Raw genomic sequence first — 24105 nt, forward strand, 5'->3', positions numbered from 1 at the left:
TAAACAAAAGGCTAAACTATGCAATCCCTTGACATTATTTCTAGATATGGCTTGCTAAATTATTCCAAACCAAACAAACATTGACTTTTCTAATCAACAAAAGCACCATCATATCTGATGAATGCAATTAGATCCTTTTGAAATAGGGCAGGATTTGATTGTGAATAAGACCACAATGGCACACAAGTGCTCCCTGACCTTTCTTTGCAAATTTAAGCAAGCCCTCCAAAGCAGGTCGACATGCCACTTTACACAACAGCAGCCGATAGCATATACAATTGTAGTGACAATAACAACAGAACATAGTCTAAGAAATAAAGCTCTAAAACCAATATGCTGACTTTAAATTAAAAATGTAACTTTTTAAAAGAAACCAAAAAGAAACATACAGTACAACTAAAATGTGAGTGATGCTTTCCTATCTATAACATTACGCCACAATGCTACGTTTTTCTGGGTAGTGGTTACTGGGTAGTATTTTACTGAAGTCAAAAGAGCCCACCTATAAGTCTATGTTATCCTGGTCCTATTTCAATGCATTATTTGCCTTTCACTTGCCAAAATCATAAGCCCACCTTCCTTTACAAGCTGCACCACTTCATTAATTTAGTTAGCTGAAATAGTGCATGACGATTCATGCAGTATAGTTCAAGTCTAGTTCAATAGTAATAGTGGCACATGACTTATAAAAGGGAAATAAAAGCATAACAAAGAAACGTTAGGTTGAGATGTAATGTTTACAGTAAATGTTTATAGTCTGAAGGGTCATTAGTGCATGCCGTTAATCAAAGGCAGGGGGAAAGGAAGAGCCCCGGTGGGCCCCGCTGCAGCCCCTCTGTTTCCAGCCCCGTTTAATTAGACTCACAGCAGGGCCACCGTACCCACACACGTGCCTCTCTGTCTCATTCTCTCTCATCACTCTATCATCCGCTCATCCCCTCCACCCAGTATATGAGTTAGTGTCTGCGAGCCCCAGTGGGGCCTGGACATAATCATAGTCATGTGCTCAAAAGACCATTCCCCTGCCACGGTCTGTCAGTAACCAATATTAAATAAGAAAAAGTGCGACAAACCATCTGAATTTCAAGTAATGATAAAATAAAGAGGATTATATGAGGATTTAAATAGATTGTACACCATTCAAAATGCCTCTTCTATATTTGTTGAAAACACAGCTACGTGAAACTTAAAAAATACCTGTCCGTTTTGGGATAACGGGATGCCTATTACCAAAGGGGAGGATAGAATGTGTTGCTGGCCATCTGCCCAGTCCCCTGCGCGCTGACATTTGGCTGCAGACCTTTAACCCTGCTGGAAAATGTCATGCCACAGAGTTTTCACCCCAGGACAACAACCCCTCGACCCCTGAAGCAGAATGACACCCGCAATACAATGTGATTCATTAATTATGATTTTCAAGAAAACAATGGGCCACTTTTGACATTCAAGTATCTCAACTTGACTCTGGAAAACCTCAATTGAGCTCATTTTTGCCGATTAAATGGCAACTTTTGATCACGTCAGGATTATTGAGTTTAGGCTTTGAACAGTTAAATACTGTACACACACTTGTATCCTTGTAAATGCAGTAATTTATCATTAAGTCTTAAATGAAAGCAAACAGCTCAGAAAGAAAACACATGTGCAACAGTATATTGGATCTACGTATGCAGCTCTTAAAGTGACAGCAGTCTAAAATTCCTGCTGTCTGTCATTCATGTTAATCAAACAACAAAAGAAAGAAAATCTCTCACAGCTCTTCACTAAATTACTTTTGTAATTTTAATAAGAAGAAATATATATTTAATTTACACAAAGAAGAATGTGCAGTGTTTTTAAACATTTGATTACTTTATACAATGTATGCAGCATTTCTTTTTTTCTGTCCTATTGTTTGTAATTCGTTTCTTATTGTTATTTAATCATTGAATATTTACTTGTCTTCAGTGAGCTTGTTTTTTTAGGCTAGTATTAGTTTTTTGTGATTTTGACATAACAATTTTGATATCATAAAGACCTTATTTAAAGCAAAAATAACTATATTGTGATATATATATATCTTGTGATATAAGATTTTGTTCATATCGCCCCTGCCTACAACACACCAAAGACTGCAATCAAAAGTCAAACAATTTCAATATGAATATTTTATTTAAATTTACATTTAGTCACTTAGCACAGTGGTTCCCAACCCTGGTCCTGGAGGCACCCCAACACTGCAAGTTTTGCATGTCTCCTTAATCAAACACACCTGATTCAGATCATCAGTTCATTAGTAGAGACTCCCAAGACCTGAAACTGGTGTGTCAGAGTAAGGAGACATGCAAAATGTGCAGTGTTGGGGTGCCTCCGGGACCAGGGCTGGGAACCACTGATTTAGCAGATGCTTTTATCCAAAGCGATTTACTAATGAGGACAATTGAAGAAATCAAAATCAACAAAAGAGTAATGATAAGCAAGTGCTGACAAGTCTCAGTTAGCCTAACACAGTATAGGTAGCAAGGTTTATATATATAAATATATATATATATATATATATATATATATATATATATATATATATATATATATATATATATATATACTGTATATAATAAAATTAAACTAGACAGAATAGAAAAAGAATAGAGCAAGCTTCAAGAAAACAAGCAGTTAGTAAATTAATAGAGTGCAAGTCTAAAAGGGGCAAGTTTTTTTTTAAGAATAGAATTAGAATAGAGAGTGCTAGAGTTAGAGGGTCAATTAAAGATGGAAGAGATGTGTTTTTAGCTGATTCTTGAAGACGGTGCTCGGCTTGAGTTGGGCAGGCCATTCAACCAGGAGGGAACATTTGATGTAAAAGTCAGTGATTTTTGTGATTTTGTGAAATATGATTTCTCATCATACTTGTCCTAAATCAAATTATCAGCACTGTATCTAGTATACTGAATACTGAAAAATACCCGATATTACATTATTATCCTTAAAAAAAGAAAAAAAAAAACTACACACTAAAATACATTATTTTAAGTTATACAGTTGAATTTGAATGTCAAAAATTGTATTATTCATAGAAATTGTATAATTTTATTTCTCCTGGGGAATTTGAGACACATTTGTAATTGAGTTCTTATTCTTGTAATAACGTTAAGTCTTCTGAGCTTTGAAAGACCAACCTATGAACAATAACATTATCTAGGTTAACACTGGTTTTGGATCACTGACTTTATGAGACTCCACTGAATGTCTGTACTCTCTCAACATAAACATGAATCAAGCCTAGTAATAAAGTAATCCTAACTGCTCCAACTGCAGGCAGCAATAGACACAAACTGAACACCCTCAGCAGGGAGAGATAAGACACACATTCAACACATATCCTCTTGAGCTTCTATTGTGGTTATCAATCAAGAGCGCACAAAGTCAGGGGACAGCAAGTGAGCCAATTTCCACATGCAGAGCGTTCTCATTATGAGGCAGCTGAAAGGTGTCGACTGAATGAATCACCGTGCAGAGATTTAGAGGGCCGATGTCTGACACGGCATGCTGTGATGGATTTCATATGCCTCAATCACACGCTACGGGTTAGGTGGAAAATTCAGAGGTCGAAATTCTTATTGAAAATGGGAACGATACGTGTGCTTGTGTTTTTGGATTTCATACAAACTTGACTTACTGTCTGTCAAGCACACGTGAAAGTGAACTGGAACTGTCTAGTTAAGGGGCTGACCCCATACACAAGAATAAGCAAAAACAGAACTCGACTGAGATTTTCAATAAAATGGTCGATAGAATACAAATTGTAAAATACAAATGTATAATGTAATTAAACTTTTTACAGTGAATAAGAATTCTGAAGTTTATATAGGCTACAGTATATAGTAAAAAAAAGTAAAAATAAAAATAATTGTATCTAAATAATTTACATTATTACACAGTGTATTACTCAACTTAATTAACTAAATAAAAAATCTAAAATAAACAATTTGATACAACTGTGTGTACAAGTAATTATTTTAAACAATATTTATTCAACATGAACTAAAGAAAAATTTAAAAATTTGGCATTTTTGAACGTTTAAAAAATATTTTAATAAATAATTGTATTTTGAATAAATAATTGTATAATTGTGTATTATTAATTTTACACATTACATATTATAATATTTATTTACAATAACATTAGGTAACACTTTAAGGTGTCCTTGTTACACGTTACATTTACTTACAATTATAATAACAATATTATGTATAATTACATGCAAGTAACCCCTAATCCTAACCCTAACCATATAGTAAGTACATTTAGTTAATTAATATTACTCAGTACTTAAATATATAATTACACTGTAACAAGGACACCTTAAAATAAAGTGTAACCTAACATTCATTCAACAATGTTTTTTTTTTTTTATACGATTATAAAATAATTATCTTTTTTCAAAATGAACTATAATAAAAAGTTTGGACAATAAAAATATTATAATTTTTTAAACATTTTTGAATTTCAGAATATGCATGGTTATTGTCCAATATTGATGAAAATGATTTCAAAGTGGCCAAATATCAATGATTAATCGGCCCAATCTTACAAGTAAATTAAGTTATAGCCCAATAAACCACAATCTGCTTGCGTGCCTTGTCAAATCTGCCATGTGTTCTGCAAACCCCCTGCCATAATGAGCAGTGTCCAAGGCATGTGAGATATCAGTGGTCAGTGCAGCTGCTGGGGGTAATGGTGTATTGAACGACGGACAGTGCTGGGGTCAGGGGCCCGACCCCGCGGATCCATCCAAAGGATGCAGCTGCTCCACACCTGGGCCACAGAGGACCAGAGAACTGACCATCCTTGGACCTCCTCCTGCCCACGCCACCATCCGTCCAGTTCATCACTCACCAATATCAATACAAACCAGAGCAGACCACTCAATCAACTCATTTATCAAACTCATCGCTATCTTGATGCCTTTATTGAGTCTCCCTTCACAGTTATTCATTCTGACGGAAAGTTATCACCACTGATTGTGCATCAAAGAGAGATGTGGTGAAAAATAATTAATCTGGAAAAAAAATGGATATGCTTCACTAAGTGCTCATTTGGGCTTCAAAACCTCCTGCCTTGTAAATCCTCCAGCTTTTGAAGTGCTGGTCATACAAAAATCGATGGGTAATGAAGTGATTTTCTCTTCAATGTTTTCACCCAATCTTATTTTATTTGCAAATGAAGAGGTCCACTGAGGTAAGGGGATAACTAGATAATGAGGGCAACAACGGTCATCCCTGACCCCTCACACAACACTTTAACACCACAAAGCCATCTCTAAAGAAAATCTGTTTGAAGTGCAGTTGAAAGTTGATTTGTTTACTTTTATGTTCTGCTTGTGATTCCAGCACAGATATATGAACAACATAGCAATTGCACTACCACAGTGCTTCTCAACCGTTTTAACTCAGAGGCTCCCAGTTGTCCAACACAATATCAGAATCCTGCAGCATCTTTGGAAGTTTGCTGATGCCCCCTAATGGGTTTGAGAACCACTACAAAAAGTACTTTTCTATTTTATGTAGAAAATGTGAGTGCTTGAGCATGAAAAATCCAATGTAAAGCCATGCTAGGATAATCTGAGCTGTGTTGCGGTTGCTAGTGTGATCTGACTGGTTTCATATGGTCACTTGGTGGTTGTTATTGTGTTCTGAGTAGTTGCCAGATGATTGGTTACTAGCCCAAGTCAAAAAGCCCACTAACAAGTCTCTAAACATGGCTTGGGTCCCTCCTTTTTAAAGGGATAGTTCACCTAAAAATGAAATTTATGTCATTAATTTACCACCCTAATGTCGTTCAAAACCCATAAGACCTTTGTTCATCTTTGGAACACCAATTAAGATATTTTTCATGAAATACGAGAACTTTCTGACCCTGTATAGACAGCAAGGGAACTATGACATTCAAGGCCCAGAAAGGTAGTAAGGACATCAAAAAAATAGTCAGTCAGTGGTTCAACCTTAATTTTATGAAGCTATGAGAAAACTTTTTGTGAACAAAGAAAACAAAAATAACGACTTTATTCAACAATTCCTTCACTTCCGTGTCAGTCTTTGATGCGTGTTCACAAAAGTACCATCCATGATGCATGCATGTGGTGTTGCTTATGCAAGAGCCGGTGTTCTAATGTAGAACCCAGATATGCTGCACCTTGTTTACAAGCAGAGGAATGCACATGCATGTGTTGTCATGGTACTGTCATGAATGCGAGTCAAAAACTGACACGGAAGAGAAGAAATTGTTGAATAAAGTTATTTTCTTTTCACCAAAAGTATTCTCATAGCTTCATAAAATTAAGGTTGAACCATTGCTGTCACATGGACTTTTTTAACAATGTCCTTACTGCTTTTCTAGACCTTGAAAGTGGTAGCTGTCTACTGTATATGCAGGGTCAGAAAGCTCTCGGATTTCATTAAAAATATCTTAATTTGTGTTCTGAAGATGAATAAAGGTCTTACAGGTTTGGAATGACATAACGACATGACAGAATTTAAATTTTTAGTTGAACTATTCCTTTAAGTCAGTGGGGCTTTTCGTCAATTTTTATCAGTTGCCAGGTAGAAATCAGCTTAGTCTAAATGCTTAGGAAAGTACAAATCCCCACAACATGCTGCAAAATTTTGATGTTGCATTCATGTCATACATAAACAGTACAGGATTACTTAAGCACAAAGGTTTAATATTTAAATGGTAATGGTTAAAAAAAACATACTTTTGTCATCTACAGACTTGTATGCAAATAAGACTTCTACAACAAAATTGAACAATGTCAATTTTATTTAAAGTGGTAAAGATGCTATCCAAAATAGGAATCTGCACAAATGGGAGTTTTGCAAGAAGGCAAATGTTCCCCTTGCAGCTTTCTTTAGTGTTCGAGTTGGTCATAGTTGAACCATGCAATTTTATCTGAAGAGTGAGAGACACTGTCCACAGGAAAGGTGTGGTCTTATTTACTTTTGTGTGGTGAAATTTTGCAGTTGAAATCCTGTATTTTCAATAGAAATCTTTGCAAATGGGAGTTTCAAGTAAGGGCAGTCAAGTTAGTCATGTGAATTTGCCACACGACTACAAAATGAAAACAAAATATGACTTACACATGAGCTGTGCTGCATACATCATCACGCTATCAAAAAACAGAATTTTTTTCTGTGAAATTTTAAAACTGACATATTCATACAGAAAAAAAAATGCTTTGTTTTTCTAAATGGAGACATACATTTAGGCTTTTCTCTAAATATTTTCTACTCTAACAAAGATTCAAATAACTAACCACAAAGCTTGAATACTTTTAATTTTTTCATTTTTGCTCAAGTTGGTCATGTAAATTCGCCACATTGACCAACAGAAAGTGCCTTCTGTGTGAACTGTGTTTCATACATAACTACAATATTGCCAACAAACAATTTTTTCAGTGAAAATTTGCTGACTTGACTAAAATGGTTTGTTTAGCCAAACAGGGATGTGCAATGGTTATTCTCTTTTATAACAACAAATCAAATGACACAAAAAAAACAATTACAGTACATGCACACTTTAAATCATCTGGGATAAAAAAAAAAAAAATCCATAATCCACTAAACACTGAACAGCAGCAAGCTGAATCTCAGATGATCTGATTAAATGTTTACCAACATGATATCATGCTCAAACTCGACTCAGAAACGTTTATATCTGCCCCTGGCCCGGCTCATTACGAGACTCCTTCTGTAAACAGCAACTCCCTCGATACGCACCGAGACGGCCAACACCGACACAATCTTGCTGAGCCTTGAACTTGGATGCCGTCAATGCCAACATCACAGCGCTGTTCCTATTCACCGTCACCCAGGCGTGACATGGCTTTGGCCCTGACCATGGTCTGTTATTGCACTTGAATATCAGAGCATGCCGTCATCACAGCCTCTCTCATTAGCCTTGGCCGTGTCCGTTGCGCTCTAATGAGACAAGTCTTTAATGTAAAGTTGCTCTCCGGTGAGGGCCTGCTGATGAGGGAGCATGTGTGTTTTGGAGCTGCCGCTGAATTACCTTGGCGTCTGACTGAGGGGAGACACCTGGGCCTCGCCGCCGGAGGGGGGTTCGCCTCGGTTATGGCGCTCCCACGGGGCCAGATCCCATCTGCGAGAGGTGCTGCGGTAAATTCTCATTGGGACAGCGGGTGGCTGCGTAAGGGACCTGGTCTTTATCTGTCTGATGGGCATGAGAGGCTTTTGTTTGAAGACATGCAGGAGAATTTGCGATGACGGAATAACATAATGAACTAAAGGATGCTGCCCATATGAATCTCTCTGGCATGTGGTGTCATTTTAATTTGTCTGTTTAGGTATTCATTTGGCACAGTGAGGATGTCTGAGTGGTTTCCCACTCAAGGTAGCGAATGATCACCTATTTACATAAATCACAAGGTTTGTAAACACTGTATATTAAGTGGAAAATTGATCATATAGCCCTATAACTTAAATTCTTTTAATGTTAAAATGGTCTAATGTGTACAGACAACTACAAATAAATAAAAAAAAAAACTAAAGAAAGTGTCAATATCTGATTTGTGTAACCATTCTTTTGAGTCAGATCTTTTCAATGAAATGTTTGAACTGATCCACAAAACTGCTCTGCCTTTTCCAAAAGCATTTCAGTTCAGCTATTCAGTGTTTTCCAAAACCATACCAAAACCATACTTCCATAGTCTGATTTTCACCTCAATGTCTGAACTGTCCTGAGCAAGTTCACAGCGGATTGCAGACTTATAAGTGCATTTGAGAGATAGGTGGCGGTAATGCACTTATAAGTCTGCGATCCTTCGTAAAGCAAGAAGAAGAAGAAGACGCGAACACACTCAGGACAGTTCAGACATTGCAGTGAAAATCAGAGGTAAAAAATGAAATAAATACTGTTCAGTCTCTTGCTCACACCGATCGTTTTGTGTCTTTACACATCAATGTATCGTCACGAGCCATAGGGTTTAATTTTGTTTTGTTTGTGTATGTTTTATGATTCTCAAAGCTGTGATTCCCATCCACTCACTTTATAGGGCTAACAGACTGCAATGGTTTCAGCTAAAAATCTCAGTTTGTGTTCTACTGAAGAAACAAAGGTACAGTACATACATCTTTTATGAGTTGGGGGTAATAAGATAAAAATAAAATTACACAAACAAAATCAGTCATCTATTTAGGTTCCTAAAATTTTGATTGACTTTTTTAGACTCCTTAAGACCTCGCGGAGAACCTGTATGTAGATGTATGAGAAATACATCACCCCAAGTGGTTCTTGAGTCAACTCACCGATACTGTCTCTTTCAGATATGTTAACTTGAACATGACAACTGACCAACCTGTTGAACCCAAGAATAGTGTCAGAGATGGCATCAAAATCCTGCCCCCTTTTGGACTCCAAAGCGATTCCACGTTTCTGCAAAGAAAAAAAAATCTTTATAACACTACCAATTTAATCAATCCAGTTCTTTGTTTAGGAAGCTATACGACATATTCATCACCTTTCTCTAAAAATCTATCATAGAATCAAGAATCAAATATGGTTTGGAGAATCAAAAAAAAAATCATTTATAATTTCTCAAGGTACAAACACTATTCAGCTCCCTTTTATATAATGTATAACACAAAGTATATGGGAGAAAAAAATTCACATATTTGAGTATTTCAGTGTGATTTCATGATGCTTTAGGTGAAAAAGAGAGAAGGCTGCCTCATAATGAAAGCCTCCAAACCAAAATGTGCTTTTTCAATGAACTGGAGTCTGCAGGTGCTGCAATCAGCCGTGCCGCTGAGTGAATCTAATGATCATTCACACCACCGTGATAATGATCTGATCTAAAGCCAGTCGAGTGAGATGAGATGAAACAGAATTTGAAGATGGGTGTAAAAAGCTCCCATCATCGACGACTCACTCATAACAAAGAGACAGCAAATCTTCCATCTGCATCACTGGCAGAATTTGTACTTCGGATCTCCATTTCATTCCAGAATCCAGACTCATGTCAAGTAAAAACTCTGGGTTTCTATGTCTTGGAGGTGAAAATAAGGAAGGGCAGCGCAGGAGGAATCCTGGCAGAGGACACTATGTTGGACAAGTAACACATCTGTGACCCTGTAGGGGAGTCAGTCATCACGGACACCCTGAATATCCAAAATTGCTGCCTGGCAACCAGCATGTCATGCAGAGGTTGTTTATGAAAATATCCTCACCTCCAAAATGTGCTAAAAATCACAATTCGCTCTAATTGACTGTGAATGCACGTGTGTATTTTTGCTCGTAGGGGATAAACGGAAATATCTCTGCCCATTAGACATTATGCAAATAAGCACTTTCAGCTTTATAAAACGCAAAGGAATTTTGACTGCCAATCCTAAAAGCAATCGCTCCGATACAAATTCACTTAAATGCTTCCAGCATCTTCGCTAAAATGCTAAATTATGAAATAATAATCGTAATTATCTTCGCTTTCTCTGTGCCCCTTAATGTTGCAGAAGGTCATTAGAATTTCTCTCACATTCAGCCATTTAAAGGGCTTTCGTGACATCGCTGATGATAAAAAAAAAAAAAGTACTGGCTTGATTTCACGAAGACGTGAGTTATTATGTGATCTGACTAAGAAGTGCTCCTCTTAATGTCGGCAAGGCGTTTAGAAATGCCTCTAGAGCGAGTCTAATCAGAAGGCCATGCTTCTGATCATGAGCAAACATATCCATTCCCTCATTAAGCTGAAGGTATGGCAATGCATGTCTGTGGGGTATAATATGCATACGCTAAGAGATTCCCATTTTAGATTTGCATTCACAAATATAATGTCCAGTGTTGTACTACAAAGTCAATTTTTACAATACGGGGGTTGTGGCTCTTCATTATTCATATTCATCATAGTTGAGGGATTCTTTATCTCACATCTTGATGAGAAAAGAACACCTTAGGCTAAATTCATACATAACTGAATCATCCGGATGGGTTTGCTCCTAATATGTAAAATAATAGCAAATATTAGCTTAGGATTCTTTCATATTTTGTAATATAAAAGTTATATGGAAAACAAATTGACATGTTTATCAGCATGTGCGCAGCAACAGTTTAGGATTCAGGTTGCATCGCCAAAAGCTCATGAAAGTCTTTGCATTAACCTACAGGAACTTTTATAAACTACATAGGAGCCTGTCATCTTTGTTTTTTTTTATTTTAGAGGTTATACTGTCTCCTGACTCTACAGTACATCTAACCTTTAGCAGACATCAAACACAATGAAGCTGTCAGAAAACACCCAGATATAGACAGAAAATAGTGTCCGGACGGTTCACTATTCTTAGGACGGGCCATAACCTTTGACCTGAAATAGATTCTCTGTTAAATCATGTGAACAGCTGTGAAGCTGCAGCTCAGTTAAGCTGGATTCCCTATAGAATGACAAGATTTTTTTTCCCCAACACAAATAAATAATTCGACAGCATTATTAAAATCATTACTAAAACATGCATGATTCGTGCAGATAATCTGGGCTGCTATGAATATAACAAAATTCTTCTTCAGTGTACATTTGTGGCAGCCAGACAGCAGACTAAATAATCAAAACTGGTTCAGTCTATGACAATCTGTATTATACTTCATAAAAGAAGAAAAACATCAAATCTAAAGCTGCTATTTTTATGCCAAGCATTAAAGAAATGATGCGTCTGTAAAATAACAGGGCAAGAAAAGAGCATGATTATATGCATTCTATTTAGAGAAACACAAACAGAATGCAAATTTGACAATGATAAACCATTTAGTTGTATTTCTTGTGGACAGAACACATGCAAGTAAAGTGTACCAAGTCTGTTCTGTTGCCACGTTAACAAACTCTGACACAAGGCAGAATGTACCAAGGATGAGCAACCCCGCCTAGTGGTCAGCAGTGGTACTTCACCCTTGTAGTTGTAGTGGAAAATAGGCCTACTTGTATTGCAGAGAAAATAACCATCTAGAAAAAGGGTAATTGGTTTCAATATTTTAATAAAACATTAATAATAATGTCATATTCGATCATGTTGACATATATAATTATCATTTGTATAAAATACATGAGAGACAGAGGTGGAATCTCCAGGGTTCCGAAAGTAAATGTTCTGACATATGTTTATTTCACTCATGAACTCAGCCAACTGATTTCACTAATTAGTTCTACCTCCTGTCTGAAAAGCTAATTAGCAAATCCAGGTGATTGGAACAAAATACTGAGAACTTTTACTTTCTGAACCTGGACTTTCCATCTGTGATGAGAGAAAGTGTAACTTAATATTATAACATACACTATAATGGGTAAATCTGAACTGTCATATATTTCTTTATTTACATAATATTTAACTTTTACATGACACCCGTGTTGACTTTTGGAAGTTATTGTGATATTGCTTATATGCAGTTGTACAAACAAGCTGTTTGTAGTATATTTATATCGGTAAACTTACATTTCTGTTAGGCGCCAAGCAAGGCACAGATTGAAAGCCTGTTTGAAACTTTTTTGGAAACCGACCAAATGAGTTACGTTTTCTTCTCAAAGCGTTCTGTAATCCCTCGGCATGTCGATCCAGTCCAGGTTTTACATTTCCCGCTAATGAGTGAGAGAAACACGAGTCGAGCGATTATGGGGCGAGTCAGACAAAACACAGGTCTTAACTTCAAAAACATGCTTCAAGCAGCAGATAAATTCACACGGCGTTGCTTCTGTTTGCAATAGGAAACACAGACGCTTCGACTTCAAAAACCTGCTTTTTGCACATGAAAAATCGGCTTTCACTTCGTGATGTGACATTTGAACCGAGGCATCGGAGCTTGTATGTGTCAAGAATAATGGAGCGTGCCAAATTTATTTTTCGATTAATCGTTTTTGTTAAATGACGTCGATTCAGTATCAATTCCCAAAAGCCTTGAATCGATATTTTCCGGTATTTATTTCAGCAAACATTTTAAAAAGAAGATCTGATTAATGTGAATATTTTCATTAGTCTTCTCCACTAGATCTCACCATCTTATTTACCTTGCGCAATGTTATAACAGAAAATCACTCACGGTGCGTTCCAAACGGGATATACACACTACACTATTACACATTATTTATTTAACACACATACTTATTTACATTTCAAATTTGCACATATCATACCTGTACATACATAATTGTCAATATTATATATTGTGTTTTTGCTTTTTACTGTCTATTTTGTATATTTTTATATTATTATTTTTTATTATCTGTGTCCTGTCTTGTCACTGTCTTTTCGTTGCACTGTGGAGCTTCTGTCACTATGACAGCGCCTCCGTGTGGGCACGTGATGATGACGCAGAAGGGCACTTCAAGAAACAGTTGTCTGGTCCCTTACACCCTTCACCCCTTCGAAGCTCTCACTCCGGAGGGTAAACCCTTTGAAGGGATTAGGGCATAGGGATGAGCACTTCCAAATGTAACGCAGGGTCATTCAGTGCTTATTATGGAGGAGATACTGTTAACAAGAACCAAGAACAAAGCAATATGCATGATTTGCAATGCTCAGGTAAAATTCTATAGTAATACTAAAAATCTGCGGAAGCACTGGATATCACGCGTAAAAAGGCGCCATAATTTCCCCAATGAATGAACGAATGAATGGCGGATGGTGCAACTTGTTTACACAAGCGCAGACAATGTTTGCGTGTTTTCAGCCCTGTCGTCTCACTATGATGATATGAATACACAAATTTCCTCCCCAGCTGCTCTGAGAGTTACTTCATTAGCATTTTACCGTTTAATTTGACAATTAGTATTAATTAGTGCTATTGGATCTTGCTGTGTTCGACACTACTGACCACAACTTTCTTTTGCATAGACTAGAAAACTTTGTTGGCATTAATGGAAGTGCATTAGCTGGTTTAAATCATATTTATATGACCGCCATCAATTCGTAGCAGTGAATGAAGAGGTATCATATCGATCACAAGTGCAGTATGGAGTACCTCAAGGCTCAGTACTAGGGTCGTTACTCTTCACGCTTTACATGCTACCCTTGGGAGATATCATCAGGAAAAACGGTGTTAGCTTTCACTGTTATGCTGATGATACTCAGCTCTATATTTCTTCGCGGCCTGGTGAAATATACCAATTTGAAAAACTAACAGAGTGCATTAGTCGATATAAAAAACTGGATGATGAGTAATTTCTTACTGCTAAATTCTGAAAAAACAGAGGTGTAAATTATAGGACCTAAAAACTCTGCATGTTATATATAAGAACGCTGTCTAAGACTTGATGGCTGCTTTGTCAATTCTTCTTCATCAGTTAGGAACCTAGGTGTGCTATTTGATAGCAATCTTTCCTTAGAAAGCCATTTTTCTAGCATTTGTAAAACTACATTTTTCCATCTCAAAAATATATCTAAATTACGACCTATGCTCTCAATGTCAAATGCAGAAATGTTAATCCATGCGTTTATGACCTCAAGGTTAGATTATTGTAATGCTTTATTGGTTGGTTGTTCTGCACGCTTAATAAACAAACTCCAGCTAGTCCGAAATGCAGCAGGTAGAGTTCTTACTAGAACCAGGAAGTATGACCATATTAGCCCCGTTCTGTCACCACTGCACTGGCTCCCTATTAAACATTGTATACATTTTAAAACCTTGCTTATACTTATAAAGCCCTGAATGGTTTAGCACCTCAGTATTTGAACGAGCTCTTGTTACATTATAGTCCTCCACGTCCGCTGCGTTCTCAAAACTCTGGTAATTTGATAATATCTAGAATATCAAAGTCAACTGCGGGCAGCAGATCCCTTTACTATTTAGTGCCTAAACTCTGGAATAACCTACCTAACACTCTTGCAGTTTAAATCTAGATTAAAGACCCATTTCTTTAACCTGGCTTACACATAGCACACTAATACGCTTCTAATATCCAAATCCGTTAAAGGATTTTTAGGCTGCATTAATTAGGTAAACCGGAACCGGGAACACTTCCCATAACGTCCGATGTACTTGCTACATCGTTAGCCCAGATGGTGGATCAGCACCTAGAAAGGACCTCTACAGCCCTGAATGTCAACGGAGACCAGGACAACTAGATGAGCCCCAGATACAGATCCCCTGTAAAGACCTTGTCTCAGACGACCACTGGGACAAGACCACGGGAACCAGTTGAGTCCTTTGCACAATCTGACTTTGCTGCAGTTTGGAATTGAACTGCTGGTTTCGTCTGGTCAGAGGAGAACTGGCCCCCCGACTGAGCCTGGTTTCTCCCAAGGTTTTTTCTCCATTCTGTCACCGATGGGAGTTTTGGTTCCTTGCCGCTGTCGCCTCTGGCTTGCTTAGTTGGGGACACTTCTTTTACAGAAATATTGTTGACTTGATTGTAAATGATTGCACATATACTATTTAAAATAACTGAACTGAGCTGCATGATGACATCACTGAATTCAATGATGAACTGCCTTTAACTGTCATTTTGCATTATTGACACACTGTTTTCCTAATTATTGTTGTTCAGTTGCTTTGACACAATCTGTTTTGTTTAAAGCACTATATAAATAAAGGTGACTTGACTTGACAAAACTACCGTCATATCACATAGCTACACAGCAAAAAAAAAAAAAAAAAAAAACCTTGCTACACAGCAGCTGCAAGTTCCTCACGGCAACCCGTCAAAATAAAAGTTTAGTTTAACGTGAAGCAACTGTTAAAAATATATTACTATTTAGCAGTCTTAAGACTCAGTGTAACAACAATTCTACTACTACTACTAATGTACTAATAATTATTAAATCTTTATTTTTAAAGGAATTATCACATTTGTTTTCTTTTTAATTTTAATAGTAAACCTCTGTTGTGCAGAACTTTGTTTGGCAAAAAAAAAAAAAAAAAATTAAAGGGTTTTTCATTTGATTAGGAAAAATTTAAATGTTTTATGCCTTCATCTGTTTACCAGAAAAATTAAGAAGAACATTTTATATGGCCCTATTATTCTTTAAAAAAGGACCACAAAAAAGAAAAGGTTTAAAATACAGGCCTGTGGCTATCCATTTCTTTTTATAAATTCACCATTTGTAAACTGATGTTTATTTTTCATTTTTAAGAAATATCAATAGCATTTGTATTAAAACTATATTCACTGCATGCAGGGCTTAAAGTTTTCCGGCACCTGCCGGATTAACGGTGTGCAGCGGTTGGGCTGCGGAAAAAAAGTAATCATACATTAAAAAAAAAAAAAAAAAAAAAAATATATATATATATATATATATATATATATATATATATATATATATATATATATATATATATATATATATATATATATATCTTGTTGCTTGATGTCACTTTCGAGTCCACGAGTTCGCCTACCAATGGTATACTAACTAACATTAAATATTTGTCATATGCAATTTCCATGTGTACGTTAATCTTCTAATACATCATTTGATATTCGTACTGGTATTAAATTGCACAGTTTAATGGGTAAGTTAATTTATCAGAGACATAAATTCAACAAAAACAAACACACATACTGTTAGTCTTTTATTTGTGCTCGTAACCTGAATCGATCTATGGAAATGTGTGGTGGTTGCTTCATCCTACAGAGCGTCTTTCACAGGCTTTTTACTAACCACTAGACGGCGCTGTTTTCGACACTCCCGAAGCTTTGAATCTTTTCCCGAAACAGTCAGAGGAAAGCCTCAGTGCTTCACGAGGCTTCATTTGCCCATCACTACTCCGCACCTCACACGTAGGAAACCTTTTACAGTGTATGATAGGTAGAAAGCCGTAAAGTTAAGCGGAGTGATACAAATGGTGAAGCGTCCCAGTGGGGATATATTTTGTATTAGCACTATTTCAAGGCCCCTTGGCTATTGGCTTACCATTTTTGCATAATAATGATCGTAATATTTGATATAATATTGTAATATAATTTAATTGCTATAATATTATAATATTATATTTTTCAAAATATAAGAAAGACTTTATTTTTATTATTATTATTATTATATTTAAATGTATTAAATGATTCAAAACTGAAACATAGCATTTTACATAAATACCCATAATATATAATTTTTTATATAATATTATTTATAACAATTATTTGTAATATGTAGCATAATATTAATAGACATTGGCTGTAAAAATGATGCTGTCAGTCGCGCTTGCAGTGAGCGCGCGCGCTCTTGCTCTCTGCCCCCTCCCCTTAGCAACAGAGGCAAGATGGCGGCCCCCAGTAACGCCGAGCGTTCTCCTGATCTATCGGTGCCGCTGAAGATTCCCAAAACCGAGGTTCCTTCCCCGGAATCCGAGGATCTGAGTGACAGCAACCTATACCATTCCAACCCCTCCACCCCTAATAGATTCTCTCCTCTGAACGTCGGGGTTTCGCTGTCCGGCGGCGCAGGCCGGAGTGGATCGGCCTCTGCCTCTAACAGCTTCACCGCTTGCCGAGGCATGTCATGGACGCCGTCAGAAACAAACGCGCTGATCGCCGTGTGGGGCAACGAGAGGCTGGCGGAGGCGCGGATGCAGCAGCTGGAGGTGGCCGGGACGGTGTTTTCTGGCAAGGCGCCGGGACCCGCGATGTACGAGCGGGTGTCCAGAGCGCTGTCAGAGTTGGGTTACGAACGGACCCCATCCCAGTGTCGAGAGAGGATGAAGGTAAATAAAACATTCAAACACATGGCTGTCAATCAGATATTCTTAGAGACTTATTGTCATGTTTAGTCGGCAGTTTACACAGAGATTTAGTGAAGCTGTCAAAATCAAAACACAAAGCATGGATCTGTCTTGTCTCAAACATGACTGTCAGTTATGATCATGGATTTGCTATATATATATATGTGTGTGTGTGTGTGTATGTATATGTATTATATATACAGTATATGAAATAATTAATATATAATATATGATTGCTGTCAGTTGTGTAAATACATGCTTTATATATAAAATCTGAAAAATTCAATAATCTAAAAATAGTATTATATATTTAAAAAATTAAATAAAAGTAAAATACTTGAATATGAATTAGATGGTAGCTGTGTGTATATATAGTATTTCATTGTTATTCAGCGTAACATACATTTATGTAAAAATCAAACAAAATCATTCTGACCTAAATGTACACATACACACACACACACACACACACATACAGTATATATATATATATATAATATATATATATATATATATATATAAATATATATATATATATATATATATAAATATATATATATATAGGTCCTTCTCAAAAAATTAGGATATTGTGATAAAAGTTCATTATTTTCCATAATGTAATGATAAAAAAATTAAACTTTCATATATTTTTAGATTCATTGCAGACCAACTGAAAATATTTCAGGTCTTTTTATGTTTTTAATACTGATGATTTTGGCATAAGCTCATGAAAACCCAAAATTCCTATCTCAAAAAATTAGTATATTTCATCCGACCAATAAAAAGAAAAGTGTTTTTAATACAAAAAAAGTCAACCTTCAAATAATTATGTTCAGTTATGCACTCAATACTTGGTCGGGAATCCTTTTGCAGAAATGACTGCTTCAATGCGGCGTGGCATGGAGGCAATCAGCCTGTGGCACTGCTGAGGTGTTATGGAGGCCCAGGATGCTTCGATAGCGGCCTTAAGCTCATCCAGAGTGTTGGGTCTTGCGTCTCTCAACTTTCTCTTCACAATATCCCACAGATTCTCTATGGGGTTCAGGTCAGGAGAGTTGGCAGGCCCATTGAGCACAGTAATACCATGGTCAGTAAACCATTTACCAGTGGTTTTGGCACTGTGAGCAGGTGCCAGGTCGTGCTGAAAAACGAAATCTTCATCTCCATAAAGCTTTTCAGCAGATGGAAGCATGAAGTGCTCCAAAATCTCCTGATAGCTAGCTGCATTGACCCTGCCCTTGATAAAACACAGTGGACCAACACCAGCAGCTGACATGGCACCCCAGACCATCACTGACTGTGGGTACTTGACACTGGACTTCAGGCATTTTGGCATTTCCTTCTCTCCAGTCTTCCTCCAGACTCTGGCACCTTGATTTCTGAATGACATGCAAAATTTGCTTTCATCCGAAAAAAGTACTTTGGACCACTGAGAAACAGTCCAGTGCTGCTTCTCTGTAGCCCAGGTCAGGCGCTTCTGCCGCTGTTTCTGGTTCAAAAGCACACGCCTGTGCACGGTGGCTCTGGATGTTTCTACTCCAGACTCAGTCCACTGCTTCCGCAGGTCCCCCAAGGTCTGGAATCGGTCCTTCTCCACAATCTTCCTCAGGGTCCGGTCACCTCTTCTCCTTGTGCAGCATTTTTTGCCACACTTTTTCCTTCCCACAGACTTCCCACTGAGGTGCCTTGATACAGCACTCTGGGAACAGCCTTTTCGTTCAGAAATTTCTTTCTGTGTCTTACCCTCTCGCTTGAGGGTGTCAATGATGGCCTTCTGGACAGCAGTCAGGTTGGCAGTCTTACCGCATGATTGCGGTTTTGAGTAATGAACCAGGCTGGGAGTTTTTAAAAGCCTCAGGAATCTTTTGCAGGTGTTTAGAGTTGATTAGTTGATTCAGATGATTAGGTTAATAGCTCGTTTAGAGAACCGTTTCATGATATGCTAATTTTTTGAGAATTTTGGGTTTTCATGAGCTGTATGCCAAAATCATCAGTATTAAAACAATAAAAGACCTGAAATGTTTCAGTTGGTGTGCAATGAATCTAAAATATATGAAAGTTTAATTTTATCATTACATTATGGAAAATAATGAACTTTTATCACAATATGCTAATTTTTTGAGAAGGACCTGTAATATATATATCTATATATATATATATATATATATATATATATATATATATATATATATATATATATATTATAGTTTAAAATTATTTTAAAATTATTAATATTTGTGTGTGTGTGTGTATATGTATATATAGTCATCAACATTTGAAGTGGATCAAAACCATTCATCAAAGTTGTCCCAAAACCAAGGCAAGGCAAACAATACCCATTCTTGTCTTAGGACAACTTTAGTGAACTTTATATATATATATATACAGTATATATATTATATATATATATATTATATATATATATATATATATATATATATATATATATATATATATATATATATATATATATATATATATATATATGATAACTCTTATCTCGGGGTTCGAACCTAGACACTTTTAATTACTAACCTAGATCTTTTAACTTCTGCACCATATCACCCACCCTTCACACTGCTTTCACTATGTCTGAATTTGCATTCCTCCATGCTACATAGTATGGAAATAGCCATGTCAGATTTGTAGGATGTTTGAATAGATTTCTAGTGTACACATAGAAATAATGCTATTTCATATGGCCGTGCATTGCTATCAGATGTGAAAAGTAAATAAAAATGGAGTGTCTGTTTTTAAGTGTAAGTGCTGTAAGTACTAGGAAAATAGTTTTTGATGGTTTCTGAGGAGCAGTTAATTATTTGCGATGTACATCTCAGTCTTAACTGATTCAAATACAGTGTGCATGTGCTGCTGTTTTTATAAACATGACCATCATCTGCAGACGCTGAGACGTTGTTATAGCCGGGTAAAGGAACATGGCATTGGGAAGAGGAAGAGCAGTTACTCCTTTGAGCAGCTGGAGAAAGTGTTCGGGCAGGGCGGCTGGGACTCTCAAAGCTGTCAGCCTGTGCTGATCAACAGCAGCGGGCTCTACCAGGAGATGGAGTCAGACGGCAGCACTATGGAGGACTACTCTCAGGAAGACTGGTGTAATCAGGACCTTTCTGCTGCCTTCAATGAGGGAGACGTAGAAACAGGTGAATGCAATAATCTCTCTACAGTGTAAATAAGTTTACTAATAACCCACTATTGTTGTATCCTCCTCCTTTTAAAAGGGGAGCTGTAGACTAGTGGTGCAAAATCTGGGCAAGCATCTGAAAGATTTTAGGTTCATACCTCATCAGTGCTGCTCGAAATGTGCTACCACAGAATTCCATATGATGCTCCACAGATTTACTGATAATCTAATGACACATTTACTTACAGTATATACTTACACTACTGTTCAAAAGTAAATTTTTTCTATATATTCATATTCAGCAAAGACACAAGTGACAGTGTAGGCTTTTACATTGTAACAAAACAATTATTTAAAAAAAAATCTGTTCTTTTGAACTTTATATTCACCATATCCTGAAAAAAAAATATTATGTATATATAATGGTTTCCACAAAAATATCAGGTAGCACAACTACTTTTAACATTTTTGCATATAATATATAACAACAGCAAATCAGCATATTAGAATGATTTAGGAAAGATCATGTGACACTGAAGACTGGAGTAATGGCTGCTGGAAATTCAGCTTTGCATCACAAAAATAACTTGTGTTGAATAAAATGTAAGAATTATATTAGCAGTAATAATAATATTTCCCAGTATTACTGTATTTTTGATCAAATAAATGCAGCATAAGAGAATAAAAACATTTTTTTTTAAACTTACAACCATATGTCAATACTATGTATTTATTATCAAAATTATATATGTATATATGCATATGCATAATATGTAAAAATTTAAAGAGTATGCATATTCAGTGTGAACCTAGTTATCATCCACAGTCTATGAAAATTCTGCCTATTTCAGACCCAACTCAAAGTCTGATGCCATGTGCATAATATCAAATATCTCATATAATACAATCTTGTCTTTCACAGAGGACAACCAGCTTTCAAAAACCAGAGTTCCTCAGATACGACTGGAGCCATCTGAGCACGCGCAGTAAGTTTGAACCTGTGTCCTTTTTCCCAATCCATTTATTAAAACACACAATTTCCACTCAGGTCCTCATTTCCTCGTGCTTTCTTTAGACGCCAAGAAGTGATGCAGAACGTGATGCGTATCCTGGAGTCAGTGGAGGTCAAATGGGAGCACTTCCAGACATGGACTGACTTCTCCCGCCTCCACCTGTCCAATAAGCTGGCCATCTTCGGAGTGGGCTACAACACGCGGTGGCGAGAGGAGATCCGCTACCACTACGCAGAAATCAGCTCACAGGTCCCTCTTGGAAAACGACTGCGGGAATACTTCAACCCTGAGAAGGCAGAGGGCAGGGTTATCATGACCAAGGTGCAGAAGATGAACTGGAAAAATGTGTATTATAAATTCCTAGACATCACTATTAGCGAAGCTCGCTGTTTGGAGCTCCATATGGAAGTGGACTGGATCCCGATCGCACAGACGAGGGCGGCAGGGTGCAGCAACGGCTCCCAGTACCTCCTGCCAGGGGGCATCCCAAAAACATATGGCCTGTATGCAATAGGCTATGAGGAGACGAGTGGGTCCAATTCTTCGTCTAGCACAGAGGACAAGTCCTCCCCCTCACAGGAAGAGGAGGAGACGGACCATTGCGAGAGTGTGGAGATGGACAAGAGGCCATCAGCCAAAGTCACTTACAGTTACCTCGGCATTGCAGAGGAAAGGACGCTACAGCAGTGTCTGTTCCAGCACTTTCAGACTTCAGGCAAACACTACAGCCGAGGGGAGCCTTCGGCCGTAACCAGGTTCCTGCAGGACAACTGCACCGGCCAGGCCAAGGAGGGCGTCCTCTCCGGATCACACATCTACATTAAGTTTATCGAGGTGGAGCTGGACTTTCTCTCCGCAGGGTCTTTAGTGGAATGTTTAGAGACTGCGATCGGTTATTCCTTAAAGTTTAACAAGAAGGATGCACTGTAGCAGTTACGTTTGCCAATGAATCTCTTTAAAGCCAGGATTTTGAAATGTAGACTTGAACTCAAAGTATTTATGTGGTATGTCAGGCACAGTCTGTTCCGAAAGGGGTCGTGTAGTCTCCTTTGCAGTAATTGTCTTTATCAGGGAGCGTAAACAGGAGCAAACTGCCTTTATTTAAATCTCTCAAGATCCAAATGCAGGAACTGTCCGAAAAAAAAAAAAAAGAATCCTTAATGAGAACTCTTAATTAATCTAAGTATAAAGTCTATCTATATAGGAGTATAAATATATATATTTAAGAGTATATATATATATATATATATATTGATATTGTCAAGCATTCCAGCATTTCCAATTATAGCATTCAAAGAATGTCTTTCATAAAGCGTTTATCAATGTTTGTTTTTTATTTGTGAGTTCACACAGTGTCTTTATGTATGATTGTTTCCAGGTCACAGTCTTGTTTACATGTTTGGAAGGACAAAAAATAAATTGATGAAATCATGTGCTGTTCATTCACTTTCTGATTTTAAATTTGTGCATTTAAGGTTTTTATTTATCCAGACCTTTCAGAATAAAATGTTAACTATAATTAAAAGTTTCTTAAAGTTCCTTATATACATTAAGTCATGGCATGTCAAATGGAAAATTAAGATACATTTACAGTACTTGAGATGCAAACTGAACTATAAAAATATGAAGTCTCGTTTTCAGAGAAATTGAACAAAATTAAGTGAGTTTATTCTTGAAAGAAGAATAAACATCTGTCAGTGTGGTATGAAAACTTGTTTAACCTTGAATTAAGTTGATTTTTCTAAACTTATTGGATATTTGTTCTTGTTTTAATCATAAATTCACTTAATTTTTCAAAATAAAGCATAAAACAAGACTCTTTATTCTATGTCATTCTGTTTCTCTATAACTGTATCTGGATTTAATCATCTTTAGACATTGTCACTGGTAAACAAGATATATATATATATATATATATATATATATATATATATATATAATTTTAATTTTTTTGCACAGTGATGAGATGGTATAATACGTTATTTTTAAAATTCTAGTTAGGTAATTATTTTTATTTTAAATAACTATTAAATGAAATGGAGATCTGTTGGAATTCAATTTTTTTATTTTGAAGCATTCTAATACAAGACTTTTAAAATCAAAGACCAAAATAATGTATTGTGCTCCTTTCCATTTATTCCTTGCATTTTCTTTACTTGATCTTAAAAGGATCTTAAATATACCTTCATAAAACCTGCAGAGACACAGATAGTCGGTTATGTGAACAGCAGGTGGCAGTAAATATCTGTGAGTGGCTGAAAAATGTG

The 24105-nt window shown here is 36.7% G+C and overlaps 1 protein-coding gene across 1 annotated transcript; it reads left to right on the forward strand.

The window, feature by feature from the left end:
* The first annotated feature begins 17185 nt into the window (after positions 1–17185).
* On the forward strand, positions 17186–23581 carry LOC109096019 (myb/SANT-like DNA-binding domain-containing protein 2). The gene is made up of 4 exons (XM_042732795.1): positions 17186–17668; positions 20589–20844; positions 21748–21811; positions 21901–23581. The coding sequence occupies exons 1-4, from the start codon at positions 17228–17230 to the stop codon at positions 22766–22768; spliced, it is 1629 nt and encodes a 542-aa protein (XP_042588729.1). The 5' UTR covers positions 17186–17227; the 3' UTR covers positions 22769–23581.
* The last annotated feature ends 524 nt before the right edge of the window (positions 23582–24105 follow it).

Source organism: Cyprinus carpio, chromosome B10 (assembly GCF_018340385.1).
Source record: "Cyprinus carpio isolate SPL01 chromosome B10, ASM1834038v1, whole genome shotgun sequence".
NCBI classification, from domain to species: Eukaryota; Metazoa; Chordata; class Actinopteri; order Cypriniformes; family Cyprinidae; genus Cyprinus; species Cyprinus carpio.